The sequence below is a fragment of the Podarcis tiliguerta genome, assembly GCF_965153285.1.
Source record: "Podarcis tiliguerta genome assembly, chromosome: 2".
In the NCBI taxonomy this organism is placed as follows: Eukaryota; Metazoa; Chordata; class Lepidosauria; order Squamata; family Lacertidae; genus Podarcis; species Podarcis tiliguerta.
The window spans coordinates 45,543,712-45,566,060 of NC_139535.1; the positions used below are offsets into that span (position 1 = coordinate 45,543,712).

At 42.4% G+C, this 22,349-nt stretch overlaps 1 protein-coding gene across 1 annotated transcript in view; it reads right to left on the minus strand.

Annotated features, from left to right (window-relative positions):
* The window catches only part of FBLN2 (fibulin 2), a 122,014-nt gene that overhangs the window by 58,993 nt on the left and 40,672 nt on the right, over positions 1-22,349 (minus strand). The window contains 1 exon segment of the mRNA XM_083420707.1: positions 468-579. Coding sequence (XP_083276833.1) covers positions 468-579 — 112 coding nt within the window.

Below are 22,349 nucleotides of genomic sequence, written 5' to 3' on the forward strand. Positions count from 1 at the left end.
GTTCCTTATATATATGTCAGGCCGTCTTGCCACACTTCAGTAAGTTTATGCAGCATGTGCGCAGATGGGCTTATCCATATCTTTCTTCTGCACTTTCCATGCATGTTCCACAATTTAAAGCTCTGTGACTGGGTGCATCCCTCCTCCCACCCCTCCAGAGCTTTCCTGGTGAAAACTAGCTCTTTATAGCTCAATCAGAACAAACGTCAGTCTGCAGAAAACCTGAATTGATGTTTGGTCTGATTTAAGTTTTAAAGAACAGGTTTTTGTGAGAAAAGCTTGGGGCCAAAAAAGAGAGAAAAGGCACGCTTGGACATGGAGTGTTAAAGCATGGAGCTCTGGGTGGAAAGAGCAGGGCAAATGGTAAGTGTGGATAATCCCTGTATGTGTGTAACATGGATCATATGTCAGATTATAAAATGCAGGCTGTTTGTCATTTTTCAGCTTCTTAACTTTAGTTTACATACCTGCAAATATCGCCATCAGCTCCACTTACAGGGATTTCTGTGCATTCATTGTTGTCAATAGCCCACTGTTGTCCAGCAGCACAGCAAGTTTCAATTAAATCTTTTGTTGAACCTGAAAAATAGCAGATATACAACTATATAAAATACGCTTTGGGAAAACAGATTTTTGTATGCTAGGATGAGTTCTGCAACCTGGTCTCCTGATTTTGTACAAAGGGACACACCTGGGTATATCTGTGAAAATTCCATTGTGCAGAAGCTTACAATTACAGCACAGTCGTACCTTGGAAGTCGAATGGAATCCGTTCTGGAAGTCTGTCCGATTTCCAAAACATTCAGAAACCAAAGTACAGCTTCTGATTGTCTTCAGGAAGCCCCGTTGGACGTTCGGCTTACAAAAATAGTTCGCAAACCAGAACAGTTACTTCTGGGTTTGCAGCATTCAGGAGCCAAAATGTTCGAGAACTAAGCTGTTTGAAAACCAAGGTACAACTGTACTGCTTCTTACACTTCTGTCTACTTAGAAGTAAGCCCAACTGAGTCCAATGGGAGTTACTGCCAGGTAAGTGTACATGGGATTGCAGCCTTCAAGCTTCTCTTGGACAGATGCTTCAGCTGAGGGATACAGATCCTGTCCGAATATTTACTACTAACAACATATAAACCTATGAATAGCTTCACCCACCTTGTCTTCCATCCTATAAAGTGAGCTCATTGTCTTCATAATTGATCCTTATATAGCCAAATGACACCTTCCACAGACAAGGTGGATGTATCAGCAGGCTTAGGGGAATACCAAGGTTTTCAGAAGTACCAAAACGTTAAGGGGATTTTTAAAAAATATGCCCAAAATAGCCCTATGGGGACTGAGCATACTCCGTGGCCACAGAATGCTGGCTGATTATTGGAAGGGAGAGCAATGGAAAGCAAGGAAGGGGTGGGGGTGGGGTGGAATGGAGTATCCTGTAAAAGGGCATGGATGTCTGCCACACCTTACTGCAACATTTTTTATACAGGGACCACTTGCATTTTCAGTACTGCAATGCATTTTTCTTCAAGGTGGTTTCACAACACATCCCAGCAAGTGTTAGTTAAGATCAGTTAACCAGATTTTACTTCTCGAAAACGAGCCTGCTTCCCAAGAGCCCCTTCCAGCTTTTGAGGGCACAGGAACCCGTGCAACGCCATTGCTTCGAATACTACTTGGTATAATTGGAGAGCCAAGGTTGTATAGAAGGAGCTTTCTCTGCGGCTCCTACCACACCAGAGCAGAAGCAACACAATCATGGAAATGAGCTGTGGTGTGACTTCAACTCTCCAAGATGACAGAATGATGAGGAACAGCTTCCATACCACTAAAACCAATGCCAGAAGGTACCAAAACTCAGATATGCATTGGAAACTTAAATTCCAGAATTTGGTATTTTATCTTTCCTAGCAGCCATATGGATTATTTTCTTTTTGTTGTGTCACTCACAAAATACATGTTTGATTGTGGTGTTTCTACATAAAACCAATTTTGATTAATCTTCTATATTGCTGATGGCAGAAGCAACAATGTAGCATACAAGAGGAATAACTATCTAGCAAGGAGTTAACAAATGTTACTGGTTTTGATCAATATTCATGTGAGTAATATTGCATTAAAAGGCCATGTCTTTTATTGAATTATCATTAGTCAAGTATTGACCATATTCAGTGAAGAACAGACTCCTCAGGGCCTTAAGGCCTCCAAGAAAAAGAAGCTGAACTTTGCTTGTCGAGAGACCCTCAGTGCTCAGGTTCAGTACAGAAGGTCAATGGGATGACTCCAAAATGAGTGGTTTGTGGCCAGTAGCTTTAGGCATACTCAATTACCAGCCCAATTTACAAGACAGATGCAGCTGGCAAACCATTTAAGAATCCAGTGCTGTCAGCAAACAAGGCATATGACAGACAGGCTGAACACTATCCGCTTTCATTGGTCATGTATTTTTAAACTCTCACAGGTAATAGCTTGTTCCGCAAGCTAAAAGAAAGAAAGAAAACCAGTTTCTTCTGTTGTTCACAGTGCAGCTTCTGGAAACAATTGAATGTTACCTCAGGGTTGGGGTTGGAGGCAGAATGATGCTCATAGCCTAGGCAAGCAGAATAAGCATGCTTCCCATACTGTAGGATTTCAGGAATAGGGTTAGTAAATCCAAGGAATGGTGTCTGTCTAGGCATACACACTGGGGTGAGGACAAGCGTCAGTTCATCATCATCATCGTCATCATTTATACCCCGCCAATCTGGCTGGGTTTCCCCAGCCACTCTGGGCAGCTCCCAACAGAATATTAAAAACATGATAAAACATCAAACATTAAAAACTTCCCTAAACCAGGCTGCCTTCAGATGTCTTCTAAAAGTCAGATAGTTGTTTATTTCCTTGACATCTGGTGGGAGGGTATTTCACAGGGTGGGCGCTGCTACCATGAAGGCCCTCTGCCTGGTTCCCTGTAACCTAACTTCTCGAGGTGAGGAAACCACCAGAAGGCCCTCGGAGCTGGACCTCAGTGTCCAGGCTGAACAATGGGGGTAGAGACGCTCCTTCAGGTATACTGGGCCGAGGCCGTTTAGGGCTTTCAGGCTCAGCACCAACACTTTAAATTGTGTTCAGAAATGTACTGGGAGCCAACCCTGATGTCTCCCAGGCTGGGGACTGGGAAGGATAAATGCCCAATGCCTGAGCCAAGGTCTCCCTACATCTGAATAAAGTTGTGGCCAATTTTAATCCCATAGCACGTTGTCTTGAGTCATTATTCTGCTTGGGGGTCACCTGGGGTTGGGGGGACTCCGCCTGTCCACTGTTGCTCTTTGGGGGCAATATGGTATTTTTTCAGCCTCTATCTCAAGTGTAGGTTGCAAGCACATAGGCAATTATAGAAAATGTTTGGTCCTACATGCCCTTTGAACTTTTTTTCTGCAGGAATATCCAAAAGGGACTCAAAGATCAGCTATCACAGTGAAAATAATGGAAGAGTAAAAATACTTGCTGATGTTGGAAATATATATATATATATGGATGGTTTTAACATCTTTGCTTGATTTGGCTGGGCAGTGTTTGCAAATGAAGTAGCCAGATGAATTCTGATTTCACACAAATTACAGATAATTTGTGGTAATATGAACTTTTGCAGGAGGGTTTGAAGTTCAGGAGGAATTTTTTTGTAGGAAACTTATAAATCTCAGTGTCAGAAACAGCATCTAAATTACAGGAAATTTCTCATTTACTAGTACATATTATGAAAATATAAAACTGCAGCCCTTCTACCGCCACAGTGTGTATTTGGTATTGGAATTAGAGAAAGACCTGTGCTATGGAACATGTATTCTATAAGGTATAATCTAGCGGACACCAGATGACTCAGTCAAATTTGGAGGTGGATTACTGGTCCTTGCCTCAAGAATCCTACAACTTCAAGCTGGCCTCAGATGCAATCTAAGGAAGAGCACTACGCAGGAGACCAGAGTTAGAGGATTCATCACTTGGCTGTTCCCCAAACCCAGGAATTCTGACTTCAATCAAAGAATCAAATTCTCCAGTTTCTCATCATCTTCTTGCCCTCCCTCCTTCGTAAGCTCTAACAAGTAGCAGAGAACACGATGATAATGGAAGCTGCCTAGTTACCACGTTAATTGCTCAGTTAAGCTCAGACCCTTACCAAAGCTAATTCCATTGCTCCTGGGAGTTAACACAAAGGGTCAAGTTGCCTCCAAAATTGAGGGGGCCCTGCATGCAGCTCACATGTGTGACATCACATTTTCTGAAGGCTGAGCCCTCTGGAGCAGCCAGCCACTGAAACTGTGCTGCACTGAGCTCCACACTTGGCCTCCTCTGTTCCCTCCACATTGAGGAGGCCCTGCCTGCTTCCAACAAATATTAAGGGGGCCGAAGACACCTCTCCACCTTAGAGTAGGCACACCTGCTAGGGGCTATCCCAGATCCTGCCCTGCTTGAAGTGGCCTGCATCCTTTTTGGATCAGATTAGTGTCTAGATCAGTTCTGAGTAGCCTCTCCAGAAATATATGGACTACTAATACAGATCTACTTTTCTATCTAGACAAAAAACTCCAAGGACAGTAAGACAGTTGCATTAGTGAACTGAGGCTGTTAGTATCCTTGCCAACTCATAGTTTTTATCTGTATTATGTCTCATGTCAGCCTCCATGCAATCAAATGGAGGTTCTGAAACAGAATCAGGTAAAGTGGATTTCACCTACATACTGTATACATACACACAGAGAGACACGCACTTTCAGGCATTTGAAACTAAATATTTATATGCAGAACCAAGAAACTAAAATTATCAGGTTCTGACAATTTATTTGATTATGAACCTATCATAGTCCTGGAATTTTTCTAAATATACTGTACCTATATTTATATACTGTATCTGATTTCAGTGGATCAACTTTGTGTATCACTTAGTCAAAAATAATTACACCCAGAATAATTACAATGTTTCTAACATGAATTGGAATGACAGTAACACAAATTTGTTCCTCAGTATTGCATTAGTGCATATATATCCACACACAAACAGACAGACATACATACTGTGGTTGATATGACAAAGATGGTCAAAACACAAGAATAAAACAATATTGAAACACTAATAATAATACCATCATTCCATTGAACCCACTGTGAATATGGAATAATTATTTGATTTCAAATAATAATAGATTGAATTGTGAAGGAAACTATATTGTGTGGAAAGTGTAATAATGGAGATTAGGTGGCTGTTTCTGGGTGGAGTCAAGAGTTTCCCATTACTATCTATTTTTCTTTATTAGTGACAAGAAAGTTCTTGTCTAGCTTCTTGCCTTGTGTGTAATCTAAGGCTTGTAAAACAGAGGAAAACAAGTTCATTGCCTTAAACCAGAAGTCAGCAAACTTTTTCAGCAGGGGGCTGGTTCACTGTCCCTCAGACCTTGTGGGGGGCCCAACTATATTTTTTGTGGGGGGTGGGGGTGGGGGGAGAGTGAATTCCTATGCCCCACAAATAACCCAGAGATGCATTTTAAATAAAAGCACACATTCTACTCATGTAAAAACACGCTGGTTCCTGGACCGTCCGTGGGCCGGATTTAGAAGGCGATTAGGCCAGATCTGGCCCCTGGGCCTTAGTTTGCCTACCCATACCTTAAACTGTAAGGACAGCATTGTGAACAGTGTCTCATATTTCTGAATCACATAACTTGCATTACTAAGGCAGGCAAGTAATTTCTCTGTCCTGAGAGCACCTCTGCTCACGTATACAAAATTATCTATAAGATATCTTATATAGAGAAATGGTTTGTTTTTAAATTAATTTTTCCTTCTAAAGCTATTGCCATATCTGCTTCCAAAGTCATGCTTTCATAAATTGCTTGTTCATTTTTAATTTTTTTAAAATTTGGGTCTTTGATATGATTCCAATAATGCCCTCTTTGTTCATAGCTTACACTTTGCTGCATAAATGTTCTTTGGCTTGATTTCTCAGGTTAAAAATCCAGTTAGTCTGAAAAAAAGACAACTAGAAAAAGCAGATAAATAGAGCTATCTCCTCACCCCATGAGCATATGCACATAACCATAAGCCTGAATGATTTGGTTGACTTTGCTCCTAATGCAAATGAACAGGCAAGTTAATATTCCCTCTGGCCAGAGTGTAGGATAATCCTCCTACTTTGAACTTTGAACCATCTGAGACAGAGGTCAACTAATTTAGCATGCTTAATCTATAGCGTTTCCATGAAAGCATAATTTATTAGCTCCGGGTTTTCATGGGGAAAAGGTAAAGGCTCTCTTTTGATACTCTAAGATCCTTTAAACTTGAAAGTTCTATTCAAATAAATTACATCCTGTCTTCAGGATCAGTTCCTCAACTTGGTAGCTTAATATATCCATTACTACTTCACACAATACTAACAGTGGTGCCAGGAAAATAAGAGGCCCTTCTCTTGCTTCCACCATCCTCAAAGGCACACTTGATGGGGATGTGGGAGAGGATCTTCTTGGTGGCTGCTCTCAGACTTTGGAACTCCCTCCCTAGAGACGTTAGATTGGTTCACTCCTTGTTGTCCTTCCACTGCAGATGAATACTTTTTTATTCCAGCAGGCTTTGGGATCTGACTGTTTTGAATAAGGAGGCTGGCTGCCGAAAAAGTGAAATCTGGAGACAAAAGTTGTTGAGCTTTCTTTGGTCAAAGGTGTGTGTGTGCATTTGCAAAATCTCAAAAAACAAAGAAACCCCACAACCAATGAAGTTTTTGAGCTATTTTTAAGGATATTCACCAAAATTCACACATCCAACATGAGTTGCCATATGGTCGGATTTTCCCAAACATTAAAGCGTTTTCTGCCCAGGGTGATGTTTCCAACGGCCGAATCCCAGCTATGTCTGGGAAATTCCGGATGTATGGCTGCCCTAATACAGTTGGTCTCTAAGGTGCTACTGGACAATATATCGACTGCATCAGACCAACACAGAGTATATATATGATTGAGCAGTGCTTACTGCACACTGTGTAGAGAAAAATGAGGGCAGATGAGGCTCATCAACCTGGGAGAAGGAAACTCTAATCCTAAACCTACACTACCTTGCAGCTATGCTCATTCATGAGAAAGACTTCAGGACTAAACCCCAAGGAAAAATCCATACCTGTCCTGCTCTGTGGGACATCTTCTGGAGAAGAAAAGGCTATGGAGTAAATGGCACACAAATCTGGAGTGTTGTCCCTAAGAAGGTTGGGTGGCTCCTTGTACACCTCCTTCTGTCAACACCTGCAGCCAAGCTGGTGCCAAATGTATTGCTCTGCTTTCCTTTGGAACACAACAACGAGACCAAGAGTGGGGTCTTATTGTCTGGGCAACCCAGGACCTCCATAAACCCTACTCAAAAGCTTGTGACTCAGAGAGGTCACTTCAGTGCAGTTAATGCAGCAAAAACAACATAGGAGGCAGCAGTTATGAGTTAGCTGTCTCTGCAGCCAACAGATGGCATCCATTGGCTGCAGGCTTCTGTTGTTGGCATCCATCTGTCTCGAGAGATAGTGGAATGTGCCTCAGGGGGTGAAATCAAAATGTTGTATACTTTTGTAATATTTTGTTTTAAGTTATCTGTTGTTGCTTCTTTTTTGTACACCACTTAGATTTTTTTAATATAATAATAATCATCATCATCATCATCACCTCAAACTTTTTTCTTGGGCAGCAAAATGTTTGAGGCTGGCCATGCTAGGCAGCACAGTGGAAGAACCCAGGCTAGGAGCCCCCATTTTCCCTTGGCAACTGGACAAGGCTCAGTCACCTACTCCAGTGGATTGCAACTTCAGAGGCTGCATTACTTAGGACAGCACCAGTACATTGCTTAGATCTGCTCTCCTGCTGCCTCTCAGCATGGTGCTGGAGACTGCTTTGCATCAAGACAACAGGGCTCAGAGCAGGGCCACCACCAGCAGTCATCATGGCTGCCAAATGCTGGGGCGCATGAGGCCAGGTAGGCTCACCAAGGCTGACACCAGTTGTCAACATCCATTTTATCCCCTCTCCTCTGCCTTTAACCTGATTTTAGGTGAGGTGCAGGTACACTGCAAATCACCATCCAAGGCTGCCACCTCCTGCCACCTTTATCTGCCCAGAATGCCTTAGGGCATCAATGTAGATGAACAAGCAGAGCATGTGAAGGAATATGGCAGAAAGTGTAGCATCTTTTCTTGCTGCCTTGAAAATAGCCAAGGTGTGGGCAGGATCTGTGGGTTGCAATTTGGGCGCCCTATCTCAGCTGTCATGATCTGCACTGATGAGAGCCAGAGCCAAAGGCAAGATAATGTGGTGTTGTGAGTCGAGCATTTGCTTTCAAATCCCAAACACCTCAAAAGCCCAGTTCCTTCTAGATAAGAGAGGTTTTGACAGGGCGTTTGGCCAGAGGCCACTGGCTATTAATAGGAAGGAAATGCTTCAGATTCTCAATAGACATGAAGATGTCAAAACCTCTTTTTGGGGGTGGGGGGAGGGACACATGCTCAAAGGCTTAGGATAGACATCTACCAGTCTGTAGAACCATCTTTACAATTACAGATGATGGTGTATGCTTACTATGTGCTGGGCCAAAAAAACATAACATTTACAAAAGGTCAAGCACCGTTGCTCCTTATGGCTTCCTACCTTTGTCGCTTTATTAGCTGTCATAATCAGAGCTTGCAGAAGAATGTCAGCAGTTAAGATTGCAGTCCAAGGTATTTCCTGGATTAGGGAAAAAGTTGATAGTCCAAAGCTATGCCTTGATCCATTAAACTTGGCCAGCTCTGAAGTCCCTAGGAAATGCCTGCACTTGGAGCTATAATTGCTGTTAAAATTCATTGTGAGAGAGGTGGTCGGGAGAGATGGGATTAGTCAACATTCCCCTGCCTCCCAATATTGAAATACTTTTGTATGTGTTTGTAGGATGACTGGGAAATATCATCTGAAATGACTCTCTGCTTATGTTATGAGCAAGTCGAGGAAATCACCAGGAACTATCAGAACCATAGTCATAAATGTTATCTTTATATTCAGTCATGAACTTTGCATGATTGTGTAAGAAAAGCTGACTTTTCCAGTTTTAATCACCTAAGCATGATAGCTTCATGATTTCTGTTTTCCAACCCCCAAATGGTAAAGTCTGTTATTGCAGCAGAACCACTCCACCTATCTTTCAGGCTTCATTCCCACAGGAGAGACCATAGGAGCCAACTCCTAGGGGCCATGGGGGCTTCACCTCCCCAATAAAGCATTTGTGGGGGCTGAGCCCCCCAAAGTTGATGGGCACTGCCATTCAAATGGTGTGTGTTTACCGCGTCATGTGATTGATTATGCTGGGTGTGGGATGTCGGAAATCAAGCCTATATCGGGAGTAACTGGCAACACTCCCAGGCACCCGGCTTGGTCTCCTGTTGACCTCCCTGGCTGCATTCCCCAGCAAGATCCAGGCTAGGTCTCGATAGGCGATTCTTCTCAGCGTGGGAAGAACACACCCCTCCCTCCTGCACTCCCGGCAGGGAAAAGGAGATAGACAGAAACGTATTTACATGCTTTTATTCCTGTCTTTGCAGCATTACAGAAAACATGACTGCTCTCTTCAAGCTCCAGCAGTCAAGAGAAAAACACCTCCTGTACTTCCTGTACAGGAACAAGAAGAAGAGCTCATATTACACTCTGAGCTAATTCCGGTGCGTTGCCCTGTGAGCTGACTGTCCCTCTGTTTCCCACGGACAGTCACAACATTCCCATCATGTTTACTTTTCAAGCTAGCAGTTTGCAGCTGCATTGCTTCTATATCGTAACAGGGCATACCTCGGCCCCCACAATAATTTATTCAAATTGGCACCCCAGGAAAGACAACCACACCTGCCATCTGCATCTAATTCTAGCAGGTTTTTTTGTTTTGTTTTTCAGAAGAGAAAAGAGAGCTCAGATTGAACAATTTGAATCAGAATGACACAAAGTGGGTTGCAAACAGAAGGGGCTGCTTCCAAATTTTACAAAGGTGCATCTTGTGGTCACTTCCATGCCAGAACTCCTCCCTCCTGATCTCTAGAGCTAAACCGCTAGAGCACCCAGTTTGGGGGCTATCTTCAACATAAAACCACAGTTACTTTATTTCATGTGAATTGGCTAAGATATTCTTTTAATGCACCAAATCTCTTGTATTATTTTAAAAATTATCTTGAAGTGGTTTACTCACACAAGAGGGGATGCAGGAATTTTAAAGGGGGAAAGTTTGTTTTTGGACATATTTAAAACATGTGGGATATAGCAAAGATGTCTGGCTAAGTCATAAATATGTTTTCTTCCAAAATAACGACTGCTTTCCCTACAGTACACTTTGCAAAAATAAATTGGAATCGCTCCATATATGTAATTTGCAGTTCAAGAACACATCCCTAAAAATACCCAGTGTATATGCTGTGATTTCATAACAAAACCCTCCACCGAATGAGGTACTAGACACAGAATCTCAGCTTTTGAAAGTTTTTTCATACTTATGACTGCAAAGATACAAATTGTGTGGGCAATGCCTGGTAAAATATAATCATCCAGGGGAGCTGTCGGATAAATTGTGCAAAATAGTAACATTTCTGGCATGTAACATCTTGCCTCCAAAGCACTGATTCTAACATTGTTTACATTTCGGGAGCAGGGCCACCACAACACACAGTGTGACATGATGCTCAGTAGTAGACCTTAAGTCATTAAAATAAAATAAATTGGTGCTGCATAAGTATTTCCCCCTACAAAATAGTAATTTCCACATCATTAAAAACTAATGCGTTCTCAGAATGATCAACTCATGCCCTCTTTAGACACTGCTGGGAGTATTAAAAAGTGGACAGTAAAGGACACAATCAAATCACAATCAAGGACCCATTAAGTCCATTTTATTTCAATGGGAGAGAGTGATGGAGATGCTCAGTGCTGCAATTCTATACCCAAGGGATAGCTAAGGTGGCACATTTCAGTTGCTTTGGACTACAACTCCCAACATCCCCATTCAGCAAGGCCATTGGTCAGCACTGATGGGAGTTGTAGCTAAGCAACCTTTAGAAGGTGCCATGTTGGTGACCCCTGCTATAACCAATTACCTGTGAGTTCAATGAGTTCAATGGCAGTTACTTCTGAGTAGATATGGATATGACTGCACTGTTACTATCCATTAGGAAGTATTGGGAATTAAATGTTCTCAACTTTGGCTGGGTCATGTCCCAAATATTTGCAGCTGGATTTATGGTCCTTGCCTTCATTTTTTTAGAAAAGGATCGCCCCCAACCATAGCTGTCAACTTTCAGATTTGAAAATAAGGGATCAGCAGCCTCGAAAATAAGGGATCAGCAGCCTCACCTGTCCCGGGGACAGTCTACGGGATATCTAACAATCCGGGATAGCAGCTGGAAGCAGTGGGAAATGGTGCTGGAATAAGGGAATTTCCTGCAAAAAAAGGGAAGGTTGGCAGCTATGCCCCCAACCAGTAAGCGGATTGTGTCCAAAGGCACGGGGGGGAATTTAAAAGGAACCACACTAAGGAATGCTTATTTATGCTCCAGCTCTACACATCAAGAACTAAAAACATGTGGAGCGATAACTGATGGCAACGACTTACATATACTAACGCAAAGAGATTGTGGATGTCATGGTGGCATGCAATGCTAGTCCTACTCAGAACAGTTCATGAATTTCAGTGGTTCTACTCCAAGTAGGACTTGGCTGAATACTTACAAGTCACTTTAGAAAACACATTTCTCAGTGGTTTCTTTTTCTCATCCCCCAACCCTAGCAAAAGGAGGCCACTTTTTGTGTTTTCACTAGATATCCACCAACATGTTTTGTGGCGAACTGCTGCTTTCCCCCTACAATGTAGCAGTGCATTGCAAAGATGCAAAATGGCAGGCTGCCGACACAGTTGCCGCTGTAGCTGCTTGCAACGACAGCAGAAAACAAAACAAAATGAACACTTTAAAAAAGAAAAAGAAAAAGTGGGCCTCACTCCTGAGAAACCATTTCTCCCAGGGAAATTTGGTGAAGCATCATCATCATCATCATTTAATTATATCCCATCCATCTGGCTGGGTTTCCCCAGCCACTCTGGGTGGCTCCCAACAGAATATTAAAAACACGATCAAACATTAAATACTTCCCTAAGCACAGCTGCTTTCAGATGTCTTCTAAAAGTCAGCTAGTTGTTTATTTCCTTGACATCTGATGGAAAGGTGTTCCACAGGGCGGGCGCCACTACCAAGAAGGCCCTCTGCCTGGTTCCCTGTAACCTCACTTTTCGCAGCAAGGGAAATGCCAGAAGGCCCTCGGAGCTGTGTCCGGGCTGAATGATGGGGGTGGAGATGTTGTTTAGGGCTTTAAAGGTCAGCACCAACACTTTGAATTGTGCTTGGAAACGTACTGGGAGCCAATGTAGGTCTTTCTGGACTGGTGTTGTATGGTTTCAGTGGCAACTCCTAGTCTCCAGTCTAGCTGCAATATTTTGTTCTGTATACTCAGTAGTATGCTAGGGCTAATTTGCTGTTCTCGAAAAGTGGTGCCAGGAGAACTCCTTCAACTGGTGCCCTGTTAATTTCTCATTAGGGAAGTTTTGCCAGACTTTAATAACAGTGGAGCTTTCTTGCAGCAATCTGCTAAAAAGTAAGGATAGATATTATAGACCTTATTCATCCAAAATTTAAGCTCTTTTAAGCACTAATTATTTACAGCAGGAGAGTTGCTGCTGAACTTTCTCCATTTGAAATCCGTGACACTTCAGGTGTTTATCTTTGGGGAAATTCTGCCCTTAATTTGCAGAAATGGGTAAAGAAATAACGAACCAGATAGTTATCTAGAGAAACGTGGATCATAGTTGTACATCAAAGCAAGTAAAGAAGGGATAGGAAACTGGTGGCTCTTCAGATGTTTTTGGACTCCATCAACAGGGTCAACAGTCGGGGATAATGGAACTGCAGTCTAGGAACATCTGTAGAGCTACAGTTCTGTACTAAAGAAATACATCTAAGGCTGCAATTCTATATCCACTTACATAGTAGTAAGCCCTATTGAACTCAGTGGAACTTATTTCTAAGTGGGTGTGTATAAGATTGCACTAGTCAATCAAGTTTCTAGGTAAATATTGCAAAGGGAATCTTGGTAGACTCGCAGACCCTTCGTTCCTTGATTGTATGTATAATAAATACCAGACATCTGAAGTAATACAATAACCTAATGATTCATTTTTTTGGCCACATGAAGAGGAGGATATTTTAAAATTGTATTCCCCACAAGAGGCAAGCAATTGATGGTAACCACTTCAAATGACAAATTAGCCTGAGGATCAGCCATATCAAGAATTCCAAAACCCCAACCATAGTCTGCAAGACATAAAACAACACTTGGGAACATACTTAACATATAAAACACACCTCTGATTTACAGTTTAGTCTCAAATTTACTATTTGTGGAAAAACATAAAGATAATAGAAACACATAAAATTTATTTAAACAGTTGATGTTTAGCGCAACAGAGTCTGGGATCGAATCTACACACATAAAAAAAAAACATTGTGAAAATGCTTTTTAAAAAAGTTTTGAAAAATATATTGAATTTGCCATAGCTCACAACCGCCATCTAGTGCCACATTTGTATAATACACTTTACAGCACACTGAAAATGTTTTATTTGCAGCTCTATAGCTGAGTCCTCAATGTGTAATGGAAGTTGTGACATTTGGGAGGCACTGTAGCAGTGAGGGAACCTGAGGCACTGCATTCAGAAGCATTGCTGCCTCCTGGGTCCTAAGCGTATGAGAGAAGAAAAACTTATCCCCATCAGGTTTCATGACACCATGCATGATTTTCTACCCCTTTATTTTGTTCCCTCTTTACTTGCTTTTCTCCTAAGCTACAAAGCTTCAAACATTACAACCTTTCCTCATGGAAGTAGCTCCTGCCCACCAATTACTTTGGTTGCTCTCTTCTGCCCTTTCCCCATTTCTGAAATGCTGTACACATTATTCCAGGTGGAATAAATACAGAGATTTGTATAAAAGCCTTATGACAGTAGCAGTTTTATTTCTGATCCATTTCCTATTGACTAACATTTCCATGACTCCCCACCCCCACCCCCAGTTCATTTTCCTGGTCAGTCACTGCCAGTTGAGACCCAATTAGTGTGTATGAGAAGTGACTGTCCTAGGAAACCAATAATGTGCTAGATTTCTCTCTCTCTCTCAGAAGCAATTCTAAAGAATGACAGCTCCAAGTGGCTTCAAGTGGAATGACTATGAAGATAATCCTGTCCATTTCCCAAGGCTCTTTCATATAATCCTTGCCATCTTCTTCATGCTCCCCCCACCCCGCCTGTACAAATATATCACAGAGTTAGAATATATCACAGAATTAGAGGAGATCGAAACACCATCCAGCCTTGCCACAATTCTACTGCCACCCATTGATCAGCTTTCCACAAGTCCACCCACTCCAGCCAAACTACAATGCACTGCGAGCAAGAGAGCAGATGTACAGCGTCAAAGAAAGGGAAAGGAAACAGCTCCAGCTGATCCCAGAAAACAAGATAAAACGATTTTTATTTATTTCAAAAGTATTTCAAAACTGCTTCAAACGTCTAAGCAGGGTAGAAAAATGTAAATGATAACAGAACCTTGGTTCCTGAATGGCTTAGTTGTTGGACAAATCGGCTCCCAAACGCCGCAAACCCAGTGTTCCGGTTTGCGAACGTTTTTCAGAAGCTGAATGTCCGACGTGGCTTCCATGGCTTCTGCTTGAGTTCAGGAAGCTCCTGCAGCCCATTGGAAGCTGCATCTTGGTTTTTGAATGGTTTCGGGAGTCAAACAGACTCCTGGAATGGATTAAGTTTGAGAACCAAGGTACCACTGTACCATTAAAAAAACAGATAAAACCAGAAATCTAGTAGTAACAGAATCCAACCTTAAGAACATAAGAAGAGCCTGCTGGATCAATCCACTGGTAACCCATGTATTCTTAGCATCCTGTTCTCACAGTGGCCCACCAGCTGCCTGTGGGAAACCTGCAATCAGGATTCGAACACAAGAGCACTCTCCCCTCACGTGTTTTCCAGCAACTGGTTTTCAACTTCGGTGAGTGCAACAGGACTTCCCCTCCCTCTCTTCCTCCTTGCATGCCACCCTACACCATCCCCAAGTTTGCTGTGGGGAGTTGTGGGGAAACCTGGAGCAGATGCCAAGGAGTGTGGTGGAGTCTCCTTCCTTGGAGGTCTTTAAGCAGAGGCTTGACAAACATATGTCAGGAGTGCTCTGATGGTGTTTCCTGCTTGGCAGGGGGTTGGACTCGATGGCCCTTGTGGTCTCTTCCAACTCTATGATTCTATGATTCTATGATTCTATGAGATTGGGAAGGCGGAGAGAGTAATTATGTTGTGCTTGCCAAAGTCATTCCTCACACAAAATGATTTTGCCCACGTAACGATGGCAGCAATAGCCAATGGTGACAAAAGCAGAGATTGTTTTTTTTAAAAAATACAGTGGTACCTCGGGTTACATACGCTTCAGGTTACATATGCTTCAGGTTACAGACTCCGCTAACCCAGAAATACTGCTTCAGGTTAAGAACTTTGCTTCAGGATGAGAACAGAAATCGTGCTCCGGTGACGCGGCAGCAGCAGGAGGCCCCATTAGCTAAAGTGGTGCTTCAGGTTAAGGACAGTTTCAGGTTAAGTATGGACCTCCAGAATGAATTAAGTACTTAACCCGAGGTACCACTGTATCGTATATGACTTCAGAATGGGAACAAGTTTTGAGGAGGGAAATTGAAATGCAGGTTAGTTGGTTCTTTGTGATGTAGTCATTGCTGGAAAAGAGATTGGACCAAGTAACTGAAGCAACATGCTTAGCGGCTACTGTTCCCTTCTCTTCCCCCAAAGTGGGTCTTTTAACTGCTTGTTGAATTGCTTTCTTGCTTTCCTTGTTTGCTTTTGCTTTGAGTTTTTGTATTTGTATTATTCCTGCTTTCAAAAAAATCAATCAGTGGCAAGAGTTCTAGCCTGCTTTGTCCCCAAAGCCTTGGAATCACTGTGGGTTGTAGCCAATGCTGGTCCTACTCAGAGTAGACCCCTTGAAGTTATTGGGCATAGCTAACAGGTTTGTTAATCTCAACGGGTCTCCTCTGTGTAGGACAAACAGTGGTGACTCAGGTTAAGAACTTAATTCGTTCTGGAGGTCCGTTCTTAACCTGAAACTGTTCTTAACCTGAAGCACCACTTTAGCTAATGGGGCCTCCCGCTGCCATCGCACTGCCACCGTGTGATTTCTGTTCTCAGCCTGAAGCAAAGTTCTTAACCCAAGGTACTATTTCTGGGTTAGTGGAGTCTGTAACCTGAAGCGTCTGTAACCTGAAGAGTCTGTAAGCCGAAGTACACTGTAGTTGGATAAAACTGAGAATATTTATTATGACACAAATATTCCCACCTTTGCCAGCTTAACATGAGGCACCAAAAGCTAAGCCAAATAATAATAAAAAAACTTTATTTTGACATGTCTCAAGAAAAAGTCATTGGATCCAATGTAGTTTATGTAAACCAGATGGTTACAAAATGTACATAGTACACATTTTTGCCATAAAGGAGTCCCTTTGCTCTGAAATGCTATCCGTGATCCAGAGCAAGTTATTCCTACATCATATATTATTATTATTATTATTATTATTATTATTATTATTTTACAGATTTCATAGTTAGCTATGATTAGTTTGAGAGTCTACATTTCCCTGGTTTAAGGATGAGGTCTATTTACTTTGTGTAGACTCATAGAATTGGAAGGGACCTCATTGGTCATCTAGTCCAACCCCAGGAATCTCAGTTAAAGCATCCAGGACAGATGGCCATCCAACCTCTGCTTAAAGACCTCCAAGGAAGGAGACAACCTCCCAAGATTGTACTGCTGGTTAAACTTAACTACAAGACTTAGCCACAAGCTGTTAGCCAGGCGCTTTGCCCCAGTGACTCATCAGACAGAAACAAGTAAGCTGCTCCATCCATATTACTAAGGACTCAGCTTGATTGGGAAGGACAGATCGTGAAGCTGAGGCTCCAATACTTTGGCCACCTCATGAGAAGAGAAGACTCCCTGGAAAAGACCCTGATGTTGGGAAAGATGGAGGGCACAAGGAGAAGGGGATGACAGAGGATGAGATGGTTGGACAGTGTTCTCGAAGCTACAAACATGAATCTGACCAAACTGCAGGTGGCAGTGGAAGACAGGAGTGCCTGGCGTGCTCTGGTCCATGGGGTCACGAAGAGTCGGACACGACTGAACGACTAAACAACAACAGCTAGATTGACGAAAAAGTTTAATATTTGCATTATAACACTGTGACACCAGAGGGCGCTACGGAGTTCCATTTTTACCAACACAATTTCTCATACAAAAACACGTTGAACTGAAATGCTTCTTTGATGTGCCTAGATCCAGCCTAAGTGTACTTGGAGAACCAGGTACAGCATCCTAAGCTATTCGGAGAAGTAAATTTAAAAAAATTACATAAACATCCAGTCCCCAAATCTGAGAACAGCTGACTTTTTAACTTATTTATTGCATTTAGATCCCACATTTTTCTCCAAAGAGCTCAGGATGGTATACAGGTTTCTCCCCGTCTTATATAATCTCCACAACAACCCTGTGAGTTAGGTTAGGCTGAGAGAGAATGATTGGCCCAGTGAGCTTTAGGACCAAGGGCAGATTGGAGTCCTGGTCTCCTAGGTCCTAGTCTGACACTCTAACCACTATACCACACTGTCTCTGAAATGGTCAGGATATACCTTGCCTCTGCGCATCATAGTTTTTCCATTCCTAGCACCCAGGGCAAGCACATGCAGCAATGCACCCCCTGGCTGGCACTGCACACTAATTGTGGTAAGGAGAGAGCAAGGGAGACCTCTCACAGCTACACGCAGGAAACTGTATCATGTCAAAGATTTTTATTACCATAAAATTAGCAAGATATGCAGTCAAGTCTATTATTTGGAACGAAATTCCCTTTTTCTCAGTACAGTAGAAAAGATTGCTATCGTCTCATAAATACAAACTGTAATGTGGGCCTATGGAGACTCCAAATATATTCAACCACAGAGCACATTCCAGAAAGAGTCTGGTTCAGAAATGTAAACAATGTGAGGGGGTTGGTTGTCATTTGCAGCCTGCAACTAATTAAATGCCTATTCCATACCACCTACCAAGGGGCGGAGGGACTGGAAAGGAAATAAAACACAAAAGGCAGACTATACAATCCAAGGACCAGCCTTTTGACTTGTGTAAATTGGCAGAGCTACATCCACAGCAGCGAGAGACACTGAAATTCTGTTTTGACTTATGCCAGCTGAGAAACTGGCCACGGATTGTGAATGTGTGCAAAGATATATAGATTTAAAAATATTTACATCCTGCCTTTCCACTAGAATGTACCCATGATCGCCAACAGCATTATAGCTATGTGTGCTTAGTCAGAAGCAACACTCCCTGAATACCGTGGTCTCCATTCTGACCAAACCACACACACACACACACACACACAGTTTATCACAAAAGAGCAAACAATTAATGCTGATAAAGAATGCTGTCAGTCAACACAGATAGGTTCTATCCAACTAAAGAGTTGCCTGCCCAGAATCACTTCTGAGAGTGCGATGGAACTTCCTCTCCTTCTGCACTGTGTCCCCAAATCTCCTCTGGGTGCTCCCCCAAACCTCTGGAGCAGATTTGGGGTGTAAATGGGGGACATGACAGGAGAAGAGAAAGGGGAAGTTCCACTGTGTCTGCAGATGTCATTCCATCCTTGTAATGATTTAGAAGACAGGAGTGCCTGGCGTGCTTTGGTCCATGGGGTCAAGAAGAGTCGGACACGACTAAACGACTAAACAACGACAATGATTTAGCTGGATTCAACCCAGTGCCAGGAGAACAAAGAAACATTTGATCTCCTTTCTCCTTCAAAGTGGGTATTTCTTTCACTTATCATCTAAACAGGAGGGAGGTGGCCAAGAAGACTTTTCTGTGGAGGACATTCTAGGCCCCCCCATGTCTCTTTTGACAATTTGGTACACAGTACAAGGTCTCCAGTGATCAGGCAGCATACATGCATGTTGATTTTTTTAAAAAAATGGGGGCAGCACGGAAATCTTCTAAATAAATTTGAGATAAGGCAATTCAGATATCATGCTCAAAATCAATTTATAGTGTAGGGTTTCAAAGGGCACAGTCAGCAGCCTGAGTTGTGCTTGATGATATAAATCATATACAATCGAAGTTACTTAAATGACTGGTCTCAAATGCCTTGTGAGGATCAGAACATCAGCTGCCACACTTGGATGAGATCAGGCATAGGCCAACTCGGCCCTCCAGATGTTTTGGGACTACAACTCCCATCATCCCTAGCTAACAGGACCAGTGGTCAAGGATGATGGGAGTTGTAGTCCCAAAACATCTGGAGGGCCGAGTTGGCCTATGCCTGGATGAGATAAAGAAGAGAAACAGAGCTAAGTGCCATCAGCATGTTGATAGCACTTTTGTCTCAAACAAACAGGTGACTAAGTTAAATAGCAGGGGAAATCTTTAAGCACTCCATGTCATTGGGATACAGTGAACAAATAAACATAAATCCCAGCATTAGATTCTAGAACGTCCAGTGTGATGTCTCTAAATTCTTCTCCATACAGATTGCCAGAAAGAATACTCTCATTCAACAGTGAGGAACCAGCAGATCCTCCCCATTTGACGCATGAGGTCATTTTGGTCAAGCTACACCCACCTACTTACAAAGCCTCTTGCTCAGTGCTTTGCAAGCCTTGACAATCAGCTGATCAAAAGCAACCAAGGTGCCCAGAAGAATCAACATAGGCATATTCTCAGTCTATATAGATGCAAGCCAACATCATACTACATCCTCTGCAACAGACCCAATGCGGAAAAGCCATTACTTTGCTTTTCTCAGGATGAGCCAGAGATCACTGAGAATGTCATCATACCACAAAAGCATTCACATGTGAACGACTCAAAGCATATAGGGTAACAGTTGAATATTTCCAAGTCCCCAGAGCTAAATTCATTTGTGGCAACCAAAACTTTTGGAAAAGCTTCCCGCGCACAAAGCCAAACCATTTTCATGTTTTCTTTGCACATTCTGGAAGGGGATGAAGGCAAAGTTGGCATGATTTCTAACATTGGAAATATTCTTAAGGAAATAAATTATTTGAGAAGAATGCCTCTTTTCAGCATTAATAATCTAATGCCCTTTGGCTGAAAAAAAACACACCCTTTAAATCTGAGAGTCAGGGCCCCCACCCATTTTTTGTAAGGAAGCAGCACACCACAGGGATACTGGAGCTTGACAGACCTCCTGGGGTAAGAGACAAGAAAGCCCTTGAAGTGTGAAGATTATTGTTTTTTCTTTCTTTCCAGAGACTCTGCCAGTGTGAACTCTTTCTGCAGTAGCTGCAGAATGACATCAGCAAGCCTTATCTACTCTTTCCACAACAAAGCTGAATCCCTGACCGTGATAAAACAGGCTTCAGCATGACTTCATGCCTCCTGAGATGTCAATAATCTGGCTTGCAATATGTTTGAGAGCCCCATTCAGAATCCTGTTTTCACAATTTCTTTAAGATGGTGCATGTGTAACTCAAACACATAAAAGGTTGTGTGTGCTGCCATTAACACCTCTTTTATACTTTGAGCGCTGGGATCACTTTGTACCTTCTCTTCCTAATGGGACAAGGAATGTTGCTTTTTTTTTTGCACCTATATTAAAATACAAGGAAAGCTCTGCCTGTATTTAGCCAAGGCCTGAATAGTTCAGTTGGTTAGAGCATGGTGCTGATAATGCCAAGGTTGGAGGTTCAGTCTGACAGCTGCGCATTTCTGCATTGCTAGATGATCCTCAGAGTCCCTTTCAACTCTACAGTTCTATGATTCTATAATTCTATGAAGTTTTAATCTAGTCCATCCACTTTCCAACGATGGACCACCAGATGCCTTTGGAAACCCCCTCAGTTGGGGGTCAGAACTCCCCACTGATCTTTGCAACCTTCCAGAAACTTGAATCTGGAGGTTGCAATGACTTATCATGGCTAAAAACCACTAACTCCCTGGCCAATGATATTAGACTTCATTGGATTATTTTTAGTGCCTGCGAAGACTTTTTTTGTTGTTGTTGTTCCAGTAAGGCGTGTAATTTTAGTCACATGGTTATAGTATGTTTTAAAATTACTTATTTAATATTAGTAATTTCTTTAGTATTTATTTATTTCATAAAAGTTATTGTTAAAAAAAAACCAAACACCTCAGAACAGTTTACAGAGGATAAAACAGGAAAGTGACTACCATATAGTCATGCAAAACCTTTGCAGCAGGGACTTTACTGTCCTCTTGTAATTTAGAACTCTGCACAGCCAATGACTGCAGCAGACTCCTGTGAGGGTGGGAATTACATGTGAGAGAACAACTGAAAAGGACTTCTGTCATGGGATGTGTGAGAAATGCTCTGTTTTCCAAAGCAAAGTTTGGTTCATTAAATTCAGCCCGTGTTCGCACTCTGAAAGAGTGACCACAGGATTAATTTCTTGTCATTGCTTTATGCATCTTCATTTAAATTATTTCTGCCCAGAAGACAGAAATTCCCTTATGAAATTTGCAAAGCCAAGGTAAATAGCTACAGCAACATTTGAGAATAATTATTGTACATTTCTATGAGGTATGTTTTAAATAAATTAAGTATAAGGACTTGGAAGGCAGAATTTGATTATTTGATTGTGCTCTGTCTCGGATGTGCATATCTGAAGAAGTACAGTGGTACCTCTAGTTATGAACTTAATTCATTCTGGAGGTCCATTCTTAACCTGAAACTGTTCTTAACTAGAGGCATGCTTTCGCTAATGGGGCCTCCCGCTGCTGCCGCGCCACCGGAGCACAATTTCTGTTCTCATCCTGGGGCAAAGTTCTCAACTCAAGGTAACTCTTCCAGGTTAGTGGAGTTTGTAACCTGAATCATTTGTAACCTGAGGCGTTTGTAACTTGAGGCACCACTGTAAAAGCAACATCAGCAGCAACAGCATGAAATGGATGCTGAAGAGCAGAAGTTGGAGATCTCCTGGCTAGATGTCACACAGGCAGAAAGATGGGGAGCAGATTGTGATCACCAGAGACAAGGCAAGGGAACCAAGAAGCAAAGAGGTTTCTCTAGCAACAGCTGCAAGACAACTGAAGTATTGCAGCAAGCATTGCAACTATACACTGAGTCCACCATGTGACAAAATGCTTGGCACTTCAGGCCCAGGAACCAAATACAGCTCTCTAGGCATCTCTAGCCAGTCCT